General features: G+C 36.5%; 1 protein-coding gene across 1 annotated transcript in view; it reads left to right on the top strand.

Moving 5' to 3' along the window:
* Nucleotides 1-16,781, top strand: part of MAP4K5 (mitogen-activated protein kinase kinase kinase kinase 5) — a 171,904-nt gene that overhangs the window by 61,572 nt on the left and 93,551 nt on the right. Inside the window, exon 5 of the mRNA XM_069082327.1 lies at nucleotides 7,053-7,117. Coding sequence (XP_068938428.1) covers nucleotides 7,053-7,117 — 65 coding nt within the window. The remainder of the gene's footprint in view (nucleotides 1-7,052; nucleotides 7,118-16,781) is intronic.

Below are 16,781 nucleotides of genomic sequence, written 5' to 3'. Positions count from 1 at the left end.
TCTGATTGTAGAAGGTTACTATGGTGGCAAAGAAGATCAAAACATACACTCAGAAGAAGATAACAAAGTCAATGCTCCAATATCTAAAGCCTCCAAGAAAAATATGAATTGGTCTCAGGCCATGGAAGAGCTCAAAAAGGATTTTGAAAATCAAGTAAGAGAGGTAGAGAAGAAGGGACAAAGAGAAATGATTTTTCACTGGTCTCACTGTATAGGCACAGGATATAAATGAAGAATTAGGTAACATCACAAGTCTTTCACATAAGCATGATATAGTAATGATGGGAGATTTCAGTTATCTAGATATTTATTGGAGCTCTTTCTCTGCCAAAATCAGAAAAAGCAAGTAGCTTTTTTATTTCCCTTAATAATATCTTTCAAAAAGCGCAAAAAAACAACCAGGAGAAATTCTTTTCTGCATCTGATTCTTAATAACAGGAAAGGACTAGTTGCTGGAGCGGAATGATGGAAACCCTTGGAGAAGGGACCATTTTCTAAACTTTGTGATAGAGAAGTAAAGGAAAACTAGGTATGATATATACACACATACATATACATATATACACACATACACACATACATGTATGGAGAGAGAGAATACTATGATACCCTAGATTTTGGAAAGGTATATTTCATTGGTTTTGGAGGAAGCATTAATAATATCTTATGGACTAAAATTCTATCAGTCCAGGAATGAAGGAAAGATAAATTTGTAATCAATGTAATTGTAATGAAATTCTTAGGAGTCTAAAGGAAAAAATTCCAGTGAGAAGTAAAAATGAAAATTTTCTAAGGAGACCAATATGGGTGTATAGGAAGTTCACTGAACAACTTTTAAAACCTACTTTAAAAATAAATATGTAGAAGCAAGGGCAAGCTGCAGTGGATGCTGAGGAGAGGATTGTATAGCTGGTTAAAAAGTGTCATGAGTACAGCAGTTCTTAATCAGAGGTTGGTGAGATAATTCAAGGATCACACACAAAAAAATAATTTTAAGACCATAGATTTAGATTTCTGGAGGATTTCAATAGCCATCAAGTCCCACCCCCTCATTTTACAGATGAAGAGACTTGGGGGAAACGGAGGCTAAGTGGTTTGCAAAGCTAATCAGTATCTGAAGTGGGATTTGAATCCAGATCTTCCTGACTCTAGACCCAGAGCTCCTTTCACTATATTGCACTGCCTTCTCAGGTTTGATTTTTCTTTTTGTTGTTTTTTTAGTTAAATTGGGGAGAAAAAGAAGGATCAAAGGAAGTGTAGGCCTATGATTAGAATAGATGTGTTAACAGTTGGCAACAGAGGGAAGGCAAAGCTGTTGAGTCTTTGCTTCTGTTTTCTGTGCTAAGGATAGTGACTTATATACTCAAAGTCACTGAACAAAAATGGCTAATTGAAGATACCCAAGATAAATAAGGCTTATACTAAGAGAATACTTAGTTATCCTCAATGAATATGTCACCTGTCTCAAATAAACTTCATCCTTGGGTATGGAAAGAACTGGCAAGTTTTATTGCTAAAGACCTTGTGAGTGATAACTGAAAGATTATGAAAACCTGGATAGCTACCATAAAGTTGGGGAAGCACAAATATTATTCTAATTTTTTAAAAAAGGGAGGACTTTGGGACTACAAGTTGTAGATCAATAAACTTGGCTTTTATTCCTGGGAAAATTCTAAAGTAGATTATTAAAGTCTTGATTAGTCATCGGCCAGGAGGGGAAATGGTGATTACAGAGTGCCAGTATGACTTCATCAAGAATAGGTCGTGCTAGGCAAACTCCCCCTTTTTTTTTAAAAGGCATATTAAACTGTTGGGGGTAAGGTGAATGCTATAAATGTGTTCTAGCTCCATTTTAGCAAAACATTGGATAAGGTATTTCTTACTATTCTGGGAAAAATGGAGAGGTCTGGATTTAAAGTTAGTTAAATGTCCAGACTTAATAGATGTTTTCTTCAGGGAGAAGGTCTTCAGTGGAGGACCGTAGGGAGCTATGGTTGGTCATGTGCTATTTATTTAATGTGAGATATTTTGAATATATGCTACATTTTGGCTTTAGAACATTTTCCAATAGAACCCTCCTGTTTCCCTTCCCCAGACAGCTTGGTGTTCCTTATAATAAAGAATAAAAAAGAAATTAAACAATTCAGCAAAACTAACCAAATACATCAACTAAATTGGACACATTCAGTGTTCCATACCCAGTCTCTTCATTTCTGCAAACAAGGGAAGGAGGTACATTCTCATATGTTAGGGTATACATGGGCCAATATAATTACACAGTATTCAGTTTCAGTTGTATGTATATGTTGTTTTTCCTTCCATTTACATTATTGTATGCTGTTTTCCTGGTTTTTCTTTATATTGGTTCACATAAGTCTCCTGCTTTTTGGTATTTTTTACATTCTTAATTTCTTACAGGGTAGTAATACCCTGTTACATTCTTATACCGTGGTTGTTCAGCCATTCCTCAAATAATAGGCATCTACTGTGTAGCAAAGAGCTGGCAACAGAATAGAAGCCCATTGATTAGGGAATGGCTGTTTAAAATTTTTATCAGTGACTTGGATGTAAGTAAAGGTATCATCAAGTCAGCAAGCATTTATTGAGCACTCCTGTGTCAGGCCCTGTGCACAGCATGCAATAGATGGCATGATTATCAAAATAATTCCCAGCCATTCAGCAAATGGAAGTTAGGAACCAGAAAAAATTTTGTCTAGAGCAGGAATGGGTGAGCTATGGCCTTAAGGGCTAAATCTGGCAGGTGCCTGTTTTTTTATATGACCAGTGAGCTAAGTATGGTTTTTACATTTATTATATACAGTAAAACTTCACTTAAAATGTTAAGGCCATTCTTAGCTTAGGTGCCAGCCATAGTTTGCTGACCCTTGGTATAAAGCATAGAATTGTTTCTAATAAGATGAAATTCAGTAGGTATAAACCTAAGAGTTCAAGAATATATATACATAGGTTCAGGAAATAAATTTCACAAGGTCAAAATGCCAGACCCATCATTAGTAGTTTGTCTGAAAAACATATGAGAGTTCTGTTGGATTGCAAAGTCAGGTGGCATAAGCACAGCAATGTGATGTGACAGACAAAAAAGACCCAAATGTGATCTTGTGCTGCATTAAGAAAATCTGAAGATTCCTTACCTTGTAGACAGACCACATGGAGTATTATGTTCAGTCCTGGGTACCATAGTTTAAGAAGAACATTGATAGCTGTAGACAACCAGGATGGTGATGGGCCTCATGTTTATGTCATGTAAGGATAGGTTGAAGAAACTAGCAGTGTTTAATCCGGAAAAGAAAAGACTTAGGTCAAATTATACCCTTCACATATTTAAAGAGTATTCAAATAAAAGAAGGCTTAATTAGATTTGTTCAACTTGAACCCAGAGTGCAGAAGGAGGAAATTTGGGTGAAAGTTGCAAAAAAACAAATTTAGATTTTTGGATGTGGGCATTCTGAGAATTTGTTTTGCTGGATTGTGCATCTATGAAATGATTGTTTTGTTTTTATTTTTTTAATTTGCTTAATTAAGGGACAGATTTAAAAGGGACATTTAAAGGATTTAAAAGTTCAAGGGACGGATTTAAAAATTATTTTGAAAAATCATTTTGCAGTATATCTGCCTAAGATATACTGTTCTGGGTTCTCAAACTTAGTTAAATTGCCCCCAACTGGTTTTTGACCAGTAGTAAATGCTCCACCCCTACTCCACGATGGGCTCCTTGGGATTAGGAGTCAGACCTTTTTCCTAAGATAAAGTTTTCCCTGATTTTTTAAAAAAGTTTATTTTATTTTTAACTTATAGTATAAAACAAGCATTTCATAACATAGTATAAAAAAGATTGCACATGAAACTGCAATTCTGTTAATACAACTTGATATTCTTTTTTAATATTCCCCTGATGTTTTTATAGTCCTTTATAAATGATTCCTTTGGTAATGTAACAAGACTCATTATCACACAAACTTGCATTTTTTTAATGTTGATAATCAAATTCAAATTCATTTACTCTTTTTAATTGGAATTTGATAATCCCAAGCTTTGCATCTATCCCTCATTGTTATGTAAAAGGAATTTAATGTTTTAATCATAAAATGCATGATATACTCTAATTATAATTTGTAAATAACTATTTCATTAAAATCTTATGTGTCACACACACACACACACAGGAGGGGACAGCTAGGTGGTGCAGTGAATAGAGTACCTGCCAGGAGTCAGGGACCTGAGTTCAAATAGGGCCTCAGACACTTAACACTTCATATCTGTGTGACCTTGGGCAAATCACTTAACCCTAATTGCCCTGCCCTTCCCCCTTCCAAAAAAAGAGCAAATTTAGGCTTGGTGTCAGGAAAAACTTCCAACAGAATTTTCCCAAAATGGAATGTGTCGAGGTTTAAAGTTTAGGTCAGGGGTGCTCGAGACTCCGGAATACCAACACACCAGGTCCTGGCAGATGAATTCAACTCAAGTCTTAACTCAGCCAAAGAAAAGCAAAGTTTATTAAAGATTCACCTTAATAATGGGTAAACTCTTAAGGAACCTAAGTATTGGACAAGTGGGCCAGGATAATCTGACACGGTGAGTCTGCATAGATTGAATTCTTGGCACTTTCATGGAGGCAAAATGCAGCTTATATACAGAAAGTTTGTGGGAGAGATCTAGAGGAGGAGTTTGGGGTGGGTTTTGAGGCGGAGGCTAAGGAAGATCTTGAGGGGACTGAGGTCAGACTCCAGTAATGAGATTAAGGGTGAGAAATAGCCAAAGGCTATGGAGTTGAGGGACAATGGAGGGCTAGGCTAGGTTAAGAGTAACAAAAATTTGGGCCTAACTATATTGAAAGTTTTATGGCCTCAGGCAAATGCCTTATCTAGTGGGAAGAGTCAATCAGAGTTCAAGGGGTTTCCCAGAGGCTGTAACCCTTCAAAATGGACTTTCTCCTGGATCTTAGATTTAGAGATTTAAGGTACTTTAGAAACCTGAGGACAAAGTAGGTTTTCCCTCATTTGTGGTCTTCAGCTGGAGGCTGGATAGATAGCCACTTTTCAAGTATGTTATAGTGGGAATTCCTTTTAGGTATAGGCTAACCTGGATGACCACTGAGGTCCTTTCTAGCTCAAATTCTGTGATTTGGTCACCCTAAGTTATTAATTGAGGGTTGTTATATTTTGTGTGCTATGCTTCAGAAAAATTAGTATGCTGTATTTCAGTATTTTAGAAAGATTTTCATTTAAAATAGTTCAAGTGTTGGTGTTTTGGTGTTTACACATTTATCTAGAAAAGTTGCTTATGTGGAGCACTTTGTTCTCTGAAAATGATGGAGAATGCTTTAATAAATAGCCATTGATATCTTAATTTAGGCTAAGGGGGTAGAATACTTCAATTTTGATTGAAGTAGGATATATTTGGAGGTACATTCATTGTATGATCTTCATTATTCTTTTTCTAATTTAAGGATTTCATATATAAAAAGCTATTAAGTCTTTTCTTAGTTGATAGGATAGGAAGTTTTTTTTTAATGTAAAGAGAGTGCTGATTATTTTCCAAACCATTATAATATTTTAAAATAATAATAAAAACATTCCCTACAAAAATTTCATCAAAATGGTTTAAAATTATGTAAAGAGTAACCAAAGAAAGCCTTATTCCAGAAAATTGCCTCTTTTTGTTATGGAGCTGAAGTTCTTACTAAATAAAATTTCCAAGACTACTGCTAATTAGCATATTGTTTTTGCTAATGCATGTAGCTTCAAAGACTGTAGAATAAAATACAAATCCTTCTGGCACCTTAGGCCCTTTGCAATCTGTCTCTAATCTCTCTTTCCAAACTGATTTCACATTGCTACTCCTTACAAACTTTATGTTCCAGCCAAACTACTTTTTTTTTAGATGACATTGTTCTTTCGCACAAGCTGTCCCAGTGCCTGGAATGGTCTGTCTCCTTACTTTTGTCTCTTGATATCCTAACTCCCTTCAGGGTTTAACTCAAGTGCTAGCTCCATCTGAAGAGCTTTGTTGATTTCCCTGGCTGTCTTTATGTTTTCTCTCCTCCCACCCCTACCCCCCCAATATTTTGAATTTATTTTGTATTTACTTATCTGCATACACATAGCCTTCCCTTCCTGTTTTTTTTTTTTTTTTGGCTTTTTGGAGGGCAGAAGGCAGGGCAATTGGGGTTAAGTGACTTGCCCAAGGTCACAGGGCTAGTAAGTGTTAAGTGTCTGAGACTATTTGAACTGGGTCCTTCTGACTCCTGGGCTAGTGCTCTATTCACTGCCACCTCCCCCCCCCCCTTACCTTCTCTTTCAAAGTAAGCACCTTGAGGGCGGAAAGTTTTTCCTTGTGGTCTATAACCAGGCCCTTGGACTGCCTTTGAACCTAGTAAGTCCTTTGTTAAATCAAATTGAATTACATTTGCATAATGGACCTTTGTTGTATTCTTAACACTGTTATGGAAACAGTGTTAATATTAGTAGTCTGATTACAACTGCTTTTAAGGCTAGAATCATAATATTATATACATTGGAAATTAGAATTTTTTTAATAAGCCAGTTTAAAACCATTCCTGGCTGGGAGAAACTCTGCTGAACCCTACAACTTACCAGCTCTCACTGAAGGAATGACAGAATTCTGTGGTCCTCCAGTGTGTGGTTATTAGGCTACTGCCCTGACACACACTTCTTTCACTTAACCTTAAGTTCATGAAGGAAGATAAAGAAGAAGCCATTTTAAAAATAAATTTTTGAAACTTTTTTGTTCATTTTGTTTTGGACCTGTGATTTAATTGGCCTAGAGAACTCTAGGTGAGGGGGCTTTACCTACCAGTGCAAATCAGCTAGTGTTCTTTCATTTGAATCCTAGAAATATGCCTGAGGCCTTTGAGGGAAAGGTTAAGTGATTTGCCAGCTTTTGGCTGAGGCTGCATTTGAACTCTGGTCTTTCTGACTCCAAAATCTCCAAATGCTAAAGTGCCTTTCAGAGATATTTTAATTGTCAAGAATTATAATCTAATTTCTAATTTTCTTTCTTTTTCATAATAGTCGGGAAAAATTGTGGATCTGTATGGAATATTGTGGTGGTGGATCACTTCAAGACATTTACCATGGTACTGTATACTTTTTTAAAAATACTTTTAAACTTACACAAAGGAACAAAACTTTTATCTATCTGCCCTTAAGAGTAGAATTATTCCCTAATAAGTCTGTTTATGTGCAAAATAAAATTTAAAAATTAAAACTAGAAACTTGTGAAATAAAATTTAAATTTACTATTTGTGATATTGCCTAGACTCTGAGCTACCACTTTGAACACTGTCAATATATATTGTCAAGATCTTTAAAATGTTCCCGTACTTGGATAAGGAATAGCTTTTTGCTAATTAGCTCCAGAATAAAAATTAACTCTTTTTTAGCCATTTAAACAGAAAAAAAAGCCTTTTACCATAGCAAGGCATCCTTTATCCAGTTGTCATCTGAGTGGTTATTCTGATTAAGGGTTGGTTAACCCGTTTATGAAGTTATATTGTGATTTGTGTGTACGAGAGGTACAAAGTACTACAAGAGTTCTAATAAGGAAGCTATCCACTATTGTGCTAACTTACTTTGAGAAAGACTCAGCTAAATAGATAGAACACTTCAGAAGTTCATGATAAATGAGAAGTATTTTAAAAAACCTTTTTAAAATAGGGAGAAATTTTGTAACTCAAAATCTTGTGGAAATGAATGATGTAAATTAAAAAATCTATATATAAAAAAACTTTTATTAACTATAAGAAGCTGGTTTATTTTTTATTGTCTAGATTTAAGAAAATGATTAAGAAAACATTAAAAATCTAGATTAAAAGAGTGTCATGTGTACATGTTTTTTTTTTCAGCTAAATAGCTGTTAAACATTTACTAGTGCATCACTGAGACATTTATCCAGTAATTAAAGGTCATGAAATCATGTTGATGGGATGAGATCCATTAAAAATTGACAGTATTGTTTAAAAAAAGAAAGAAATATAAGAAGCCAGTGTTGGCTTTTCACTTAAAGTGTCATAAATTTTTTGCCACTTGTCCTTGGTGACTGTTTTTTTTGGGGGGGGGGGCAGTTGGGGTTAAGTAACTTGCCCGAGGTTACACAGCTAGTGTTTTTGTGTGTGTGGGTGTTTAGTGTTTGAGGCCAGAACCAAACTCGGGTCCTCCTGACTCAGGGACCAGTGCTTTACTCACTATGTTGGTGACTGGTTTTGTTGTTTTTTTTTTTAAACACATTTAAAGTACTTATGAGAGACTTTTGGAAGCTTTTTTCTTTACCCAAGACAACTTTTAGGTACAAGACTCTGTCTTCTTATCATTTGCACCATTCATTCTTTATCTCTTCTCAAATTATCCCCATATTCTTGTTGTCATCTGTTATTTTTTGGGAAATACCTCATCCAATACCTTCTCCAGTACTGGTTATCACTTCTCTTAAGACCCCTGTCCACTGATTCAGGAAGAACATCCCCCTTGCTTCTCACTGCCATTTCAAGACCCTTGCCTCCCATCTTTGAAGTTCATCCTATCTGAATCCTTCTGCTACTATCTGTTAGCCCTCCAGATAGATATTCTTCCTCCTTTATCAAGTCTTCAGTAACTGCCTCACAGTCTTACTCATTACTGCAGTGCTTTTGTTCATCCTTGGGATTGAGGATCTCTTTGTCTCTTTAGACGTCACAGATTCCTAGTTCACCAAGCTGATCACATGATCTCTGTCTTCCACAAGGGGTGACCTAGACCTTACAATTAACTCAAACTATTCATTCACCATGGTCATGGATTCTGGAATTCATCTCTTTAATCACATTATCTTATTTCCTTCTATCTTCTGGCTCCATTCTTGCTAAAATTGTTCATCTTTACTATAACCTCCAATCCTTTAAGCTTTCCCTATTTTTCCTGTACTTCACGTTGTTTTGGCAGCGTCATTACTCCTTAGCTAGCCAGTTTAACTGCTCATTGCCATTTTCTCTTGATTTTTCCGCTCCCTTTGTCCTTCTGCCAGTTCTCAATCCTGGATAATCCCTACCATCTGTCTTTTTTTTTTTTTTTATCTCATTACTGAACAGTGAGATATCTCTAAAGAAAGTCACATAATTGTGCTAGATGAGTCCACTAAAAATTCATGTTAATGAGCTGTAATGTTTGCATGTTACTCCTTTTTATTTTTCTCAGAGTGACTATCATGTTTCCTACAGTGGGCATCCCAAACTTTCTCTTCTCTTTTAAAGCCTCCAACTCCATGTTTTTCCATCAGTCACTGTGATGTGCACTTTTCTGAGGAAAATGAGACCTTCTATTAGGAACTTCCTCATCTTCCTTCATTACCTTTTTACCTCTTCTCCCATAAGGCTTCTTCTTCTCTGTTCCAGTTTCAGAAGATGAGATGACCCTTCTGTATGCCAAAGCTAAACTTTTTCTTGTGCCCTACTTTCCATATTTCAAGAGATTGTATTCCATAAGTCCTTTCTCTCATCTTTGTTATTTCCCTGACTGATGGCTGCCTAATAAACTCGATGTCTTAATGCCTAATCATATCTCCAAAAAAATCTTCCCTTGACATTCCCTTACATTATGGCCCTATACCTGTCTTTCCTTTGGCCGCAAAACCCTTAACAAACATCACTCATGTTTCCTGGGTTATGTTTTCCCCTTCTTCAATTCATTTCACCAACCATCCGAGTACCTGCCACCTACAAGACCTTGTGTCAGGCACTGGGGACAAAAAGACAAAACAGTTCTTGCCATCGAGGAATTTAAATTCTGCTTGGTCCCATCCCATGTACACAGATTTTCAGATATGGAATATATTTAACATAATTTTAAGGAGATAGTGATGATAATTAAGGGGATCAGGAAAGGCCTTTTGTAAAAAGTAGCACTCAAGATGTGCTTTAAAGGAAGCTTGAGATTCTGTGATCTGAGGAGAGAATGCTTGCAAGGCATAGAGTATTACCTCAGCAAAGACATAAGGTAGAATGAAAAGAGAACTCCTTGCAGGGAAGTGTGACTGGAATAGCAAGTTTTATAAAGGGGAGTATATGAAATAAGATAGGAAGGTGGGAGCCAGACCAGGGACAGGTTAAGGGTTTTGTGTCTTATCCTAAAGGCAATAGGGAGTCATTGAAAATTTTCTGAGTAGGAAGTGCCACGGTCAAATCTATATTTTAGGAGCATAGATTTGGCAGCTGTGTGAAAGGATACATTGGAAAGGAAGAGACTAGAAATAGACCCATTAAGCTTTTAAAGTTGTCTCAATGAGAGGTGTTGAAGGTTTGAATTAGAGTATTAGAGTCTGTATGAAAGGAGAGTGGGGAACATCTACAAAGAGATGTTGTGAAATTTGTAGAAGTGTTGAGACTTGGTAGCCAAGTAGATAATAGAGGGTTTGGAGAGAGGGAAGAGTCAACAGTTTAAGAGTATAGAGAATAGAAATAGGGAATTTTAGAGGACTGATGATTTTTGAGGGAAACATAAAGATTTCCATTTTGAACATGATGAATTTGAGATGCCACAGTACATCCAAGGGCAGTGTCCAGTAGGCATATGGCAATATGGTACTGGAGTTAGAGATGGTAATTGCAATGGAGTGGTGGAACTGGAAGCTGGATTTCCAGGGTATAAGTTGATAGGAGGGGAAGTAGAGATGATAATTATAGTTTACTTTTTTCTAGGTGTTTAGTTTTCAAAGGGAGAAAAGATACAGAATGATGACTTGAGGGTATTTGTGGGGCTGAGTGAAAATTTTCTAAGGATTGGGGAAATCTGAACATGTTTATAGACAGGGGATGAGAGGATCCATAAGGAAAAACTGAAGATGAAAAAGTGAAAGAAGAAGAAATTGAGGAAGCAGGCCTTTGGATAAAACAAGGGAATGGGGTAAAGAACACAGAGTGACTGAATTAGATGTAGAGACTGAGAGGGGAAAAAGTGGAGGAATCACCCTGGGCAAGAAGTCCCACTTATTCATCAGAGACTGAAACAAAGGAGAAGAAAATGGGGCGTGATGAAGAGAACTTTTGAGGTTGAGGAAAAAAGGGAGCTTGCTACAGATGTCTGCTGTTTTCTTGGTAGAGTAGGAGGTGAGATTTTCCTTCTGCTGAGGAGCAGTCAGGAGGAAGTGGTATTGGAGAGTTGAGGAGGGAAGGGAAAGTTTAGCATAGCTGTTGTGGGAGGAGTGTTATAGTGAAGGAAGAAACAAAATCATGTAGCAATGAGGGCCCAGTTGAGATTAGAAAATATAAATTTGTAATCAACCCATTTGATGAGTGTTTATAGCTAACTTTCTCCATGAGTGTTTAGCAGCTTGTGAATAGGAATGGAGAATGTGGATGATGAGGGGTGTTTGGCAGGGTATAATGTGATAAAACAAGGGAGCAAAGAATTTAAGGGTAACTAACAGTGTATGGTTGACCAGATAATTGTGGAGTTTGCCAAGAGAAAGAAGAATTGTAGAGATTTGTAAAGGGAAAGAAGAAACACCAAAACATAAATGATGGACTAGGAGAGCAGGAAGAAGAGCAAAGAAATTCAGTCAAAGTGAAGACAAAGAATAGACTTAGGACAGATTATCTTTCAAGAAATTATGGAGGAAAACTGCCCTGAGAGTCTAGAACCAGAGGATAAAATAGAAATGGGAAGAATCTACCAATCACTTCCAGAAAGAGATCCCAAAATGAAAACTCCCAGGAATATTATGGCCAAATTCCAGACTTCCCAGGCCAAAGAGAAAATATTACAAGCACTCAGAAAGAAACAATTTTAAGTATGGTGGAACCACAGTCAGGAAAACACAAAATTTAGCACCTTCTACATATAAAGATCAGAGGGCTTTGGAGTATGATATTCTGGAAGGTAAAGGAGCTAGGATTACAACCAAGAATCACTTGCTCAGCAAAATTGAGTATAATCCTTCAGGTGAAAAAAATGGATATTCAATGAGATAGAAGATTTTCAAGCATTTTTGATGAAAAGACCAGAGCTGAATAGAAAATTTGACTTTCAAATACAAGCCTGAAGAGAAGCATAAAAAGGGAAACAGGAAGGGGAAGTCATAAAGGATTTAATAATGTTAACCTATTTATATTTCTACATGGAAAATGATATTTATATCTCATAAGACCTTTCTCATTATTAGGGTAGTTGGAAGGAGTATATGTAGATGAAGGGCATAGGTGTGTGGAGGTGTGAGAGAGGAATATACTGGGAGAAAGGGAGAGATAGAATGGGGTAGAATTATCTCACATAAAAGAGGCAAGAAAAAGCTTTTACAGTGGAGGGGAAAAGGGGAGAAGTGAAAAGGAGTGAGTAAGCCTTGCTCTCATCAGAATTTGTTCAAAGAGGGAATAATATACACATCCAGTTGGGTATAGAAATCCTATCTTTACCTCTAAAACAGAAGGGGAAGGGGATAAGAGAAGGGCTAGTGGGGTAATAGAAGGGAGGGCAGATTGGAGGAGGGGATAGTCAGAAGTGAAACATTTTTTGATGAAGCACAGGGTGAAAAGAGAGAATAGAATAAATGAGGAATTGGATGGAGAGAAATACAGTTAGAAATAGTAACTGTGAAAAAATTTTGAAGCAGGTTTCTATGATAAAGGCCTCATTTCTCAAACATATAGAGAACTGAGTCAAATTCATAAAAATAGGAGTCATAACCCAATTGATAAATGATCAGAAGGTATGATCAGTTTTCAGATGAAGTAACTGGTTATCTATAACCATATGAAAAAATACTCTCAGTATTGATTGGAGAAATGCAAATTAAAACAATTCTGAGGCACTACCTCATACCTAGTAGATTGGCTAATGTGATAGAATAGGTAAATGACAAATGTTGGAGGGGTTGTAGGGGAAATGAGAAATTATTACATTGTTTGCAGAATTGTGAACTGATTCAACCATTCTATAGAGCAATTTGGAACTATGTTCAAAGGTCTATAAAACCATTCATACCCTTTGACCTAGCAATGCCACCACTAGTTCTATATTCCAAATGAGATAAAAAGCAAAAAAGGGACCTATATGTACAAAAGTATTGTATAGCAGTTCTTTTCTGGGGGCAAAGAATTAGAAATTGAAGGGATGCCCATCAGTTGGGGAAATGGCTGAGCAAGTTATGATATCCTATTATGATGGAATACTATTGTACTATAAGAAATGATGACCAGGATACTCTCAGAAAAACCTAGAAAGACTTGCATGGGCTGGTTTCGAAGTGAAATGTATCTTGTGCAGAGTAAAACAATATTGCAAGACATCAACTGGGATTTCCTATTAGCTATTCTCAGCAATACAACAATCCAAGACAACTTTGAAGGAATTAGGATGAAAACTGAAATCCATCCCTAGAGAAAGAACTGATAGTATCTGAATACAGATTGAAACATGCTTTTTTTTTTTTAACTTTATTTTTCTTGAGGTTTTTTGGAGGGTCTATTTTTTTCTTTTACAACATGCCTATTATGATTATGGAAATGTTTTGCTTGAGTACACATGTATAATCTTTATCAAAATTGCTTGTCTTCTCAGTGAAGGGTTTGTGGGGAGGGAGGAAAGAGAATTTGGAATTCAGCTTTGAAAACAAATATAAAAATTGTTTTACATGTAATTGGGGAAAAATAAAATACTAAATAAAACAAGTTTTACTCATGTTAGAACTTTTCAAGTTTTATGTAACCAAAATTTTTCATTTTATTTTTATTAATCCTTGTCATCACTTTTTAAAGAACTCTTCTTCTATCCATAGTTATGAAAGTTATCTTCTTCCCTGTTCCTCTAATTTGTTCATTATATGACTGTATCTAGGTCATGTGTCCATTTGGAACTATTTTTAGTATATGGTGTGAAATGTTGATCCGAATTTAATTTCTGTCAAACTGCTTTCCAGCTTTCCTACCAGTTTTCAGTTAGTCTTTACTTGAGTAGTTGAAGTCCTTAAGAGCTTTATAGCACACTGTGACACTATATTTGATTGCTCCAAGCTTTTGTACTTGATCTTATTCCACTGATCAACTTTTCTATTTATTAGGTACTACCAAATAGTTTTGATGATTACTGCTTTGTAGAATAGTTTGAGATTTGGTATATTTAGGGCCCCTTTCTTCCTTTTTTTTTCTCATGATTTTCCTTAAGTTATTGACTTTTTTCCCCCTCCAGATCAATGTTATTATAATTTATTAAATCTTTAAATTTAATGACCCTTTGGTCATTTGGTATGACACTGAATCTATAATTAATTTCAGCAGTATTATCATGTTTGGGCATCTACATGGCACAGTGGATAGTGTGCTAACCTTGGAGTCAGAAAGACTCATCTTCTAACTTCAAATATGGCTTCAGATGCTTACTAGCTGTGTGATCCTGGGGAAGTCACTTAACCATTTTTGCCTCAGTTTCCTCATCTGTAAAATGAGCTGGAGGAGGTAATGCAAACCACTCCTGTATCTTTGCTGAGAAAGTCGCTTAATTGGGTCATGAATTGGATACAGTTGAACAACAAAAACAACATTGTTTTGTTTATTACATTGGCATGACCATATCATGAGCAATTAATCTCTCTCCAAATAGATATTTCATTATTTCTTTAAAATGTCATATTTGTTATATTAACATGGCCATACCATGAGTGATTTATATTTCTCCAGTTAGGTTACATCATTATTTCTTTTAAAAAATATATTGTGGTACATTAATGATAGCTGGTATGACATGTTTCATGCATTCTAGAATTATTATTTTTTTAAGCAATTGGGGTTAAGTAACTTGCTCAAGGTTACATGGCCAGGTGTTTCTGGGTGGATGCTAAGTGTCTGGGTCCAGATTCAATCCCCAGGTCATCCCGACACAGTGCTCTTACTCGCTGTGCTACCTGGCCGCCCCTAGAATTATTTTGAATGTAACTTTTTTTCTCTATCTCTTGCTAGTTTTGTGAGTTTAGTTTATATCCTGCTGTGTTGCTGAAGTAAATTATTCTATTAAATCTTATTTGAATATCTTAGATTCTCTAAGTAAACCATTATATATGTCTTCTTTAAAAAAGTAAATCCTGGGGCATCTAGGTGGCACAGTGAATAGAGCACCGGCTCTGGAGTCAGGAGGACCTGAGTTCAAATACGGCCTCAGACACTTAACATACACAGACACACACAGACAAGCACACACACACGCACACACACACACACACACACACACACACACACTAGCCGTGTGACCTTGGGCAAGTCACTTAACCCCAATTGCCCTGCCTTCCTGTAATGGGAATGTAAATTTTTAAGATCTTCCCTGCCCCTAGACTAAAGTGCACCTGGAGCCTGGGGTGGGAGGCTTGTTTTTCAGTAGATACTTCTTGATTGGTCAGTGAGTCATTAAGTTTGTTACATTCTCTGAGCCAGGGGAAGGGTATATAAACCCTGATGTGTAGCTTTGTTTTGGGGGCTCACTTTGAGAAGTGTTCTGTGATTTGATCAGATGAAACTCTGGGAAGCCATTGTTGAGAGCCCCCGCTCCCACTTTGAAAAACCCAGATGTTAATTTGGTGTGGATGTGATGGTTGGACAGTTTGGAAAGCTGTCTGCTTGATCTGTTTCTGTGTCTTGATAATTCTGTCTGTATACTCTGAAGTTCAGGGTGCTGACCTTTTTCCCCTGAACTAGGTAAATGATTCATATTTGACTGATTAAAGTAAGCTTGTTAACCCATTTTGAGTTGCTTTCCTTTAACAAAGCAGATCCAAGAACCTGTATGGGCAGCCACCCTGGGGACACTGGGGTGCTTGCTGATACACTTCCTCCCTCCAGAAAGCAATAAATAAATAAATAAGGCTTGGGGTGGCTAGGTGGCACAGTGACTAGAGTGCCAGCCCCAGAGGACCTGAGTTCGGATCCTGCCTCAGACACTTAACACAGACACACACACAAATAGCCGTGTGACCTTGGGTGAGTTACTTAACCCCAGTTGCCCTCCAAAAAGCAAAAACAACAAAAAAACAAAACAAAAGAAAGGTCAGTCCTTTGCTTATGTTTTTATTCCCTCAGTTTCTTTTTGTCATATTCTTGTAGCTGGAATCTCTAGAACTATCAGTTAAGAGGGCCGACAGTAGTCCTTCTGGCTTTACCCTCTAATATTATTGGAAAGATTTTTGGCTTTTCTCCATTTAAGATAATGTTAGCTTTTGCTTAGAGAACTACTCTCTATCATGTTGAGGAACAGTCATTTTTTTTTTCCCTGTGCTTTTTAGTTTTCTCCTATTGATTATCTTATCATGGAAATTTCTTAAGTCTGTAATACAGAGTTGAAGACCAGTTAGGAGTCACAGATAAGATCTATTTGGAACACAAGTCTTGTAATGTATACATTGTGGGGAGCCAGAAAAACTGCTTCTCTCTCCAAGTTAAGGAGATATAGGTTGTTTTATATGAAAATAGTCACTGGAATGCTTAATAGAACTCCACTGTTTGAAAATAGCTATGTATAAGTAATTGGCAGCTAGATAAGAACACAGCTGTGGAGACTTCCTGGAATGTTTATGGTCTGGGTGTCCTGATTAGCTTCAGCTGTGCAGTCAAGGACTGGGCAATTTTTAACTAGTCTGTATCCCAAGCATCTTGGCATGTTGTCTTATTTTTCTCATTTTCTTTACTGAAATTATTTATAGTTTCTATGTTTTGTTCTTTGATCTACCAATTCTTTAATTTTAAGTTATATAGTATCCATTTACACTTGACTCCTTTTTCCAAAGATCTTTTA

The sequence above is a fragment of the Petaurus breviceps genome, unplaced genomic scaffold (assembly GCF_028583685.1).
Source record: "Petaurus breviceps papuanus isolate PSGF00001 unplaced genomic scaffold, PetGlider_PUasm1.0 164, whole genome shotgun sequence".
Classification (NCBI taxonomy): Eukaryota; Metazoa; Chordata; class Mammalia; order Diprotodontia; family Petauridae; genus Petaurus; species Petaurus breviceps.
This window is presented reverse-complemented; position numbering and strand designations above follow the sequence as displayed.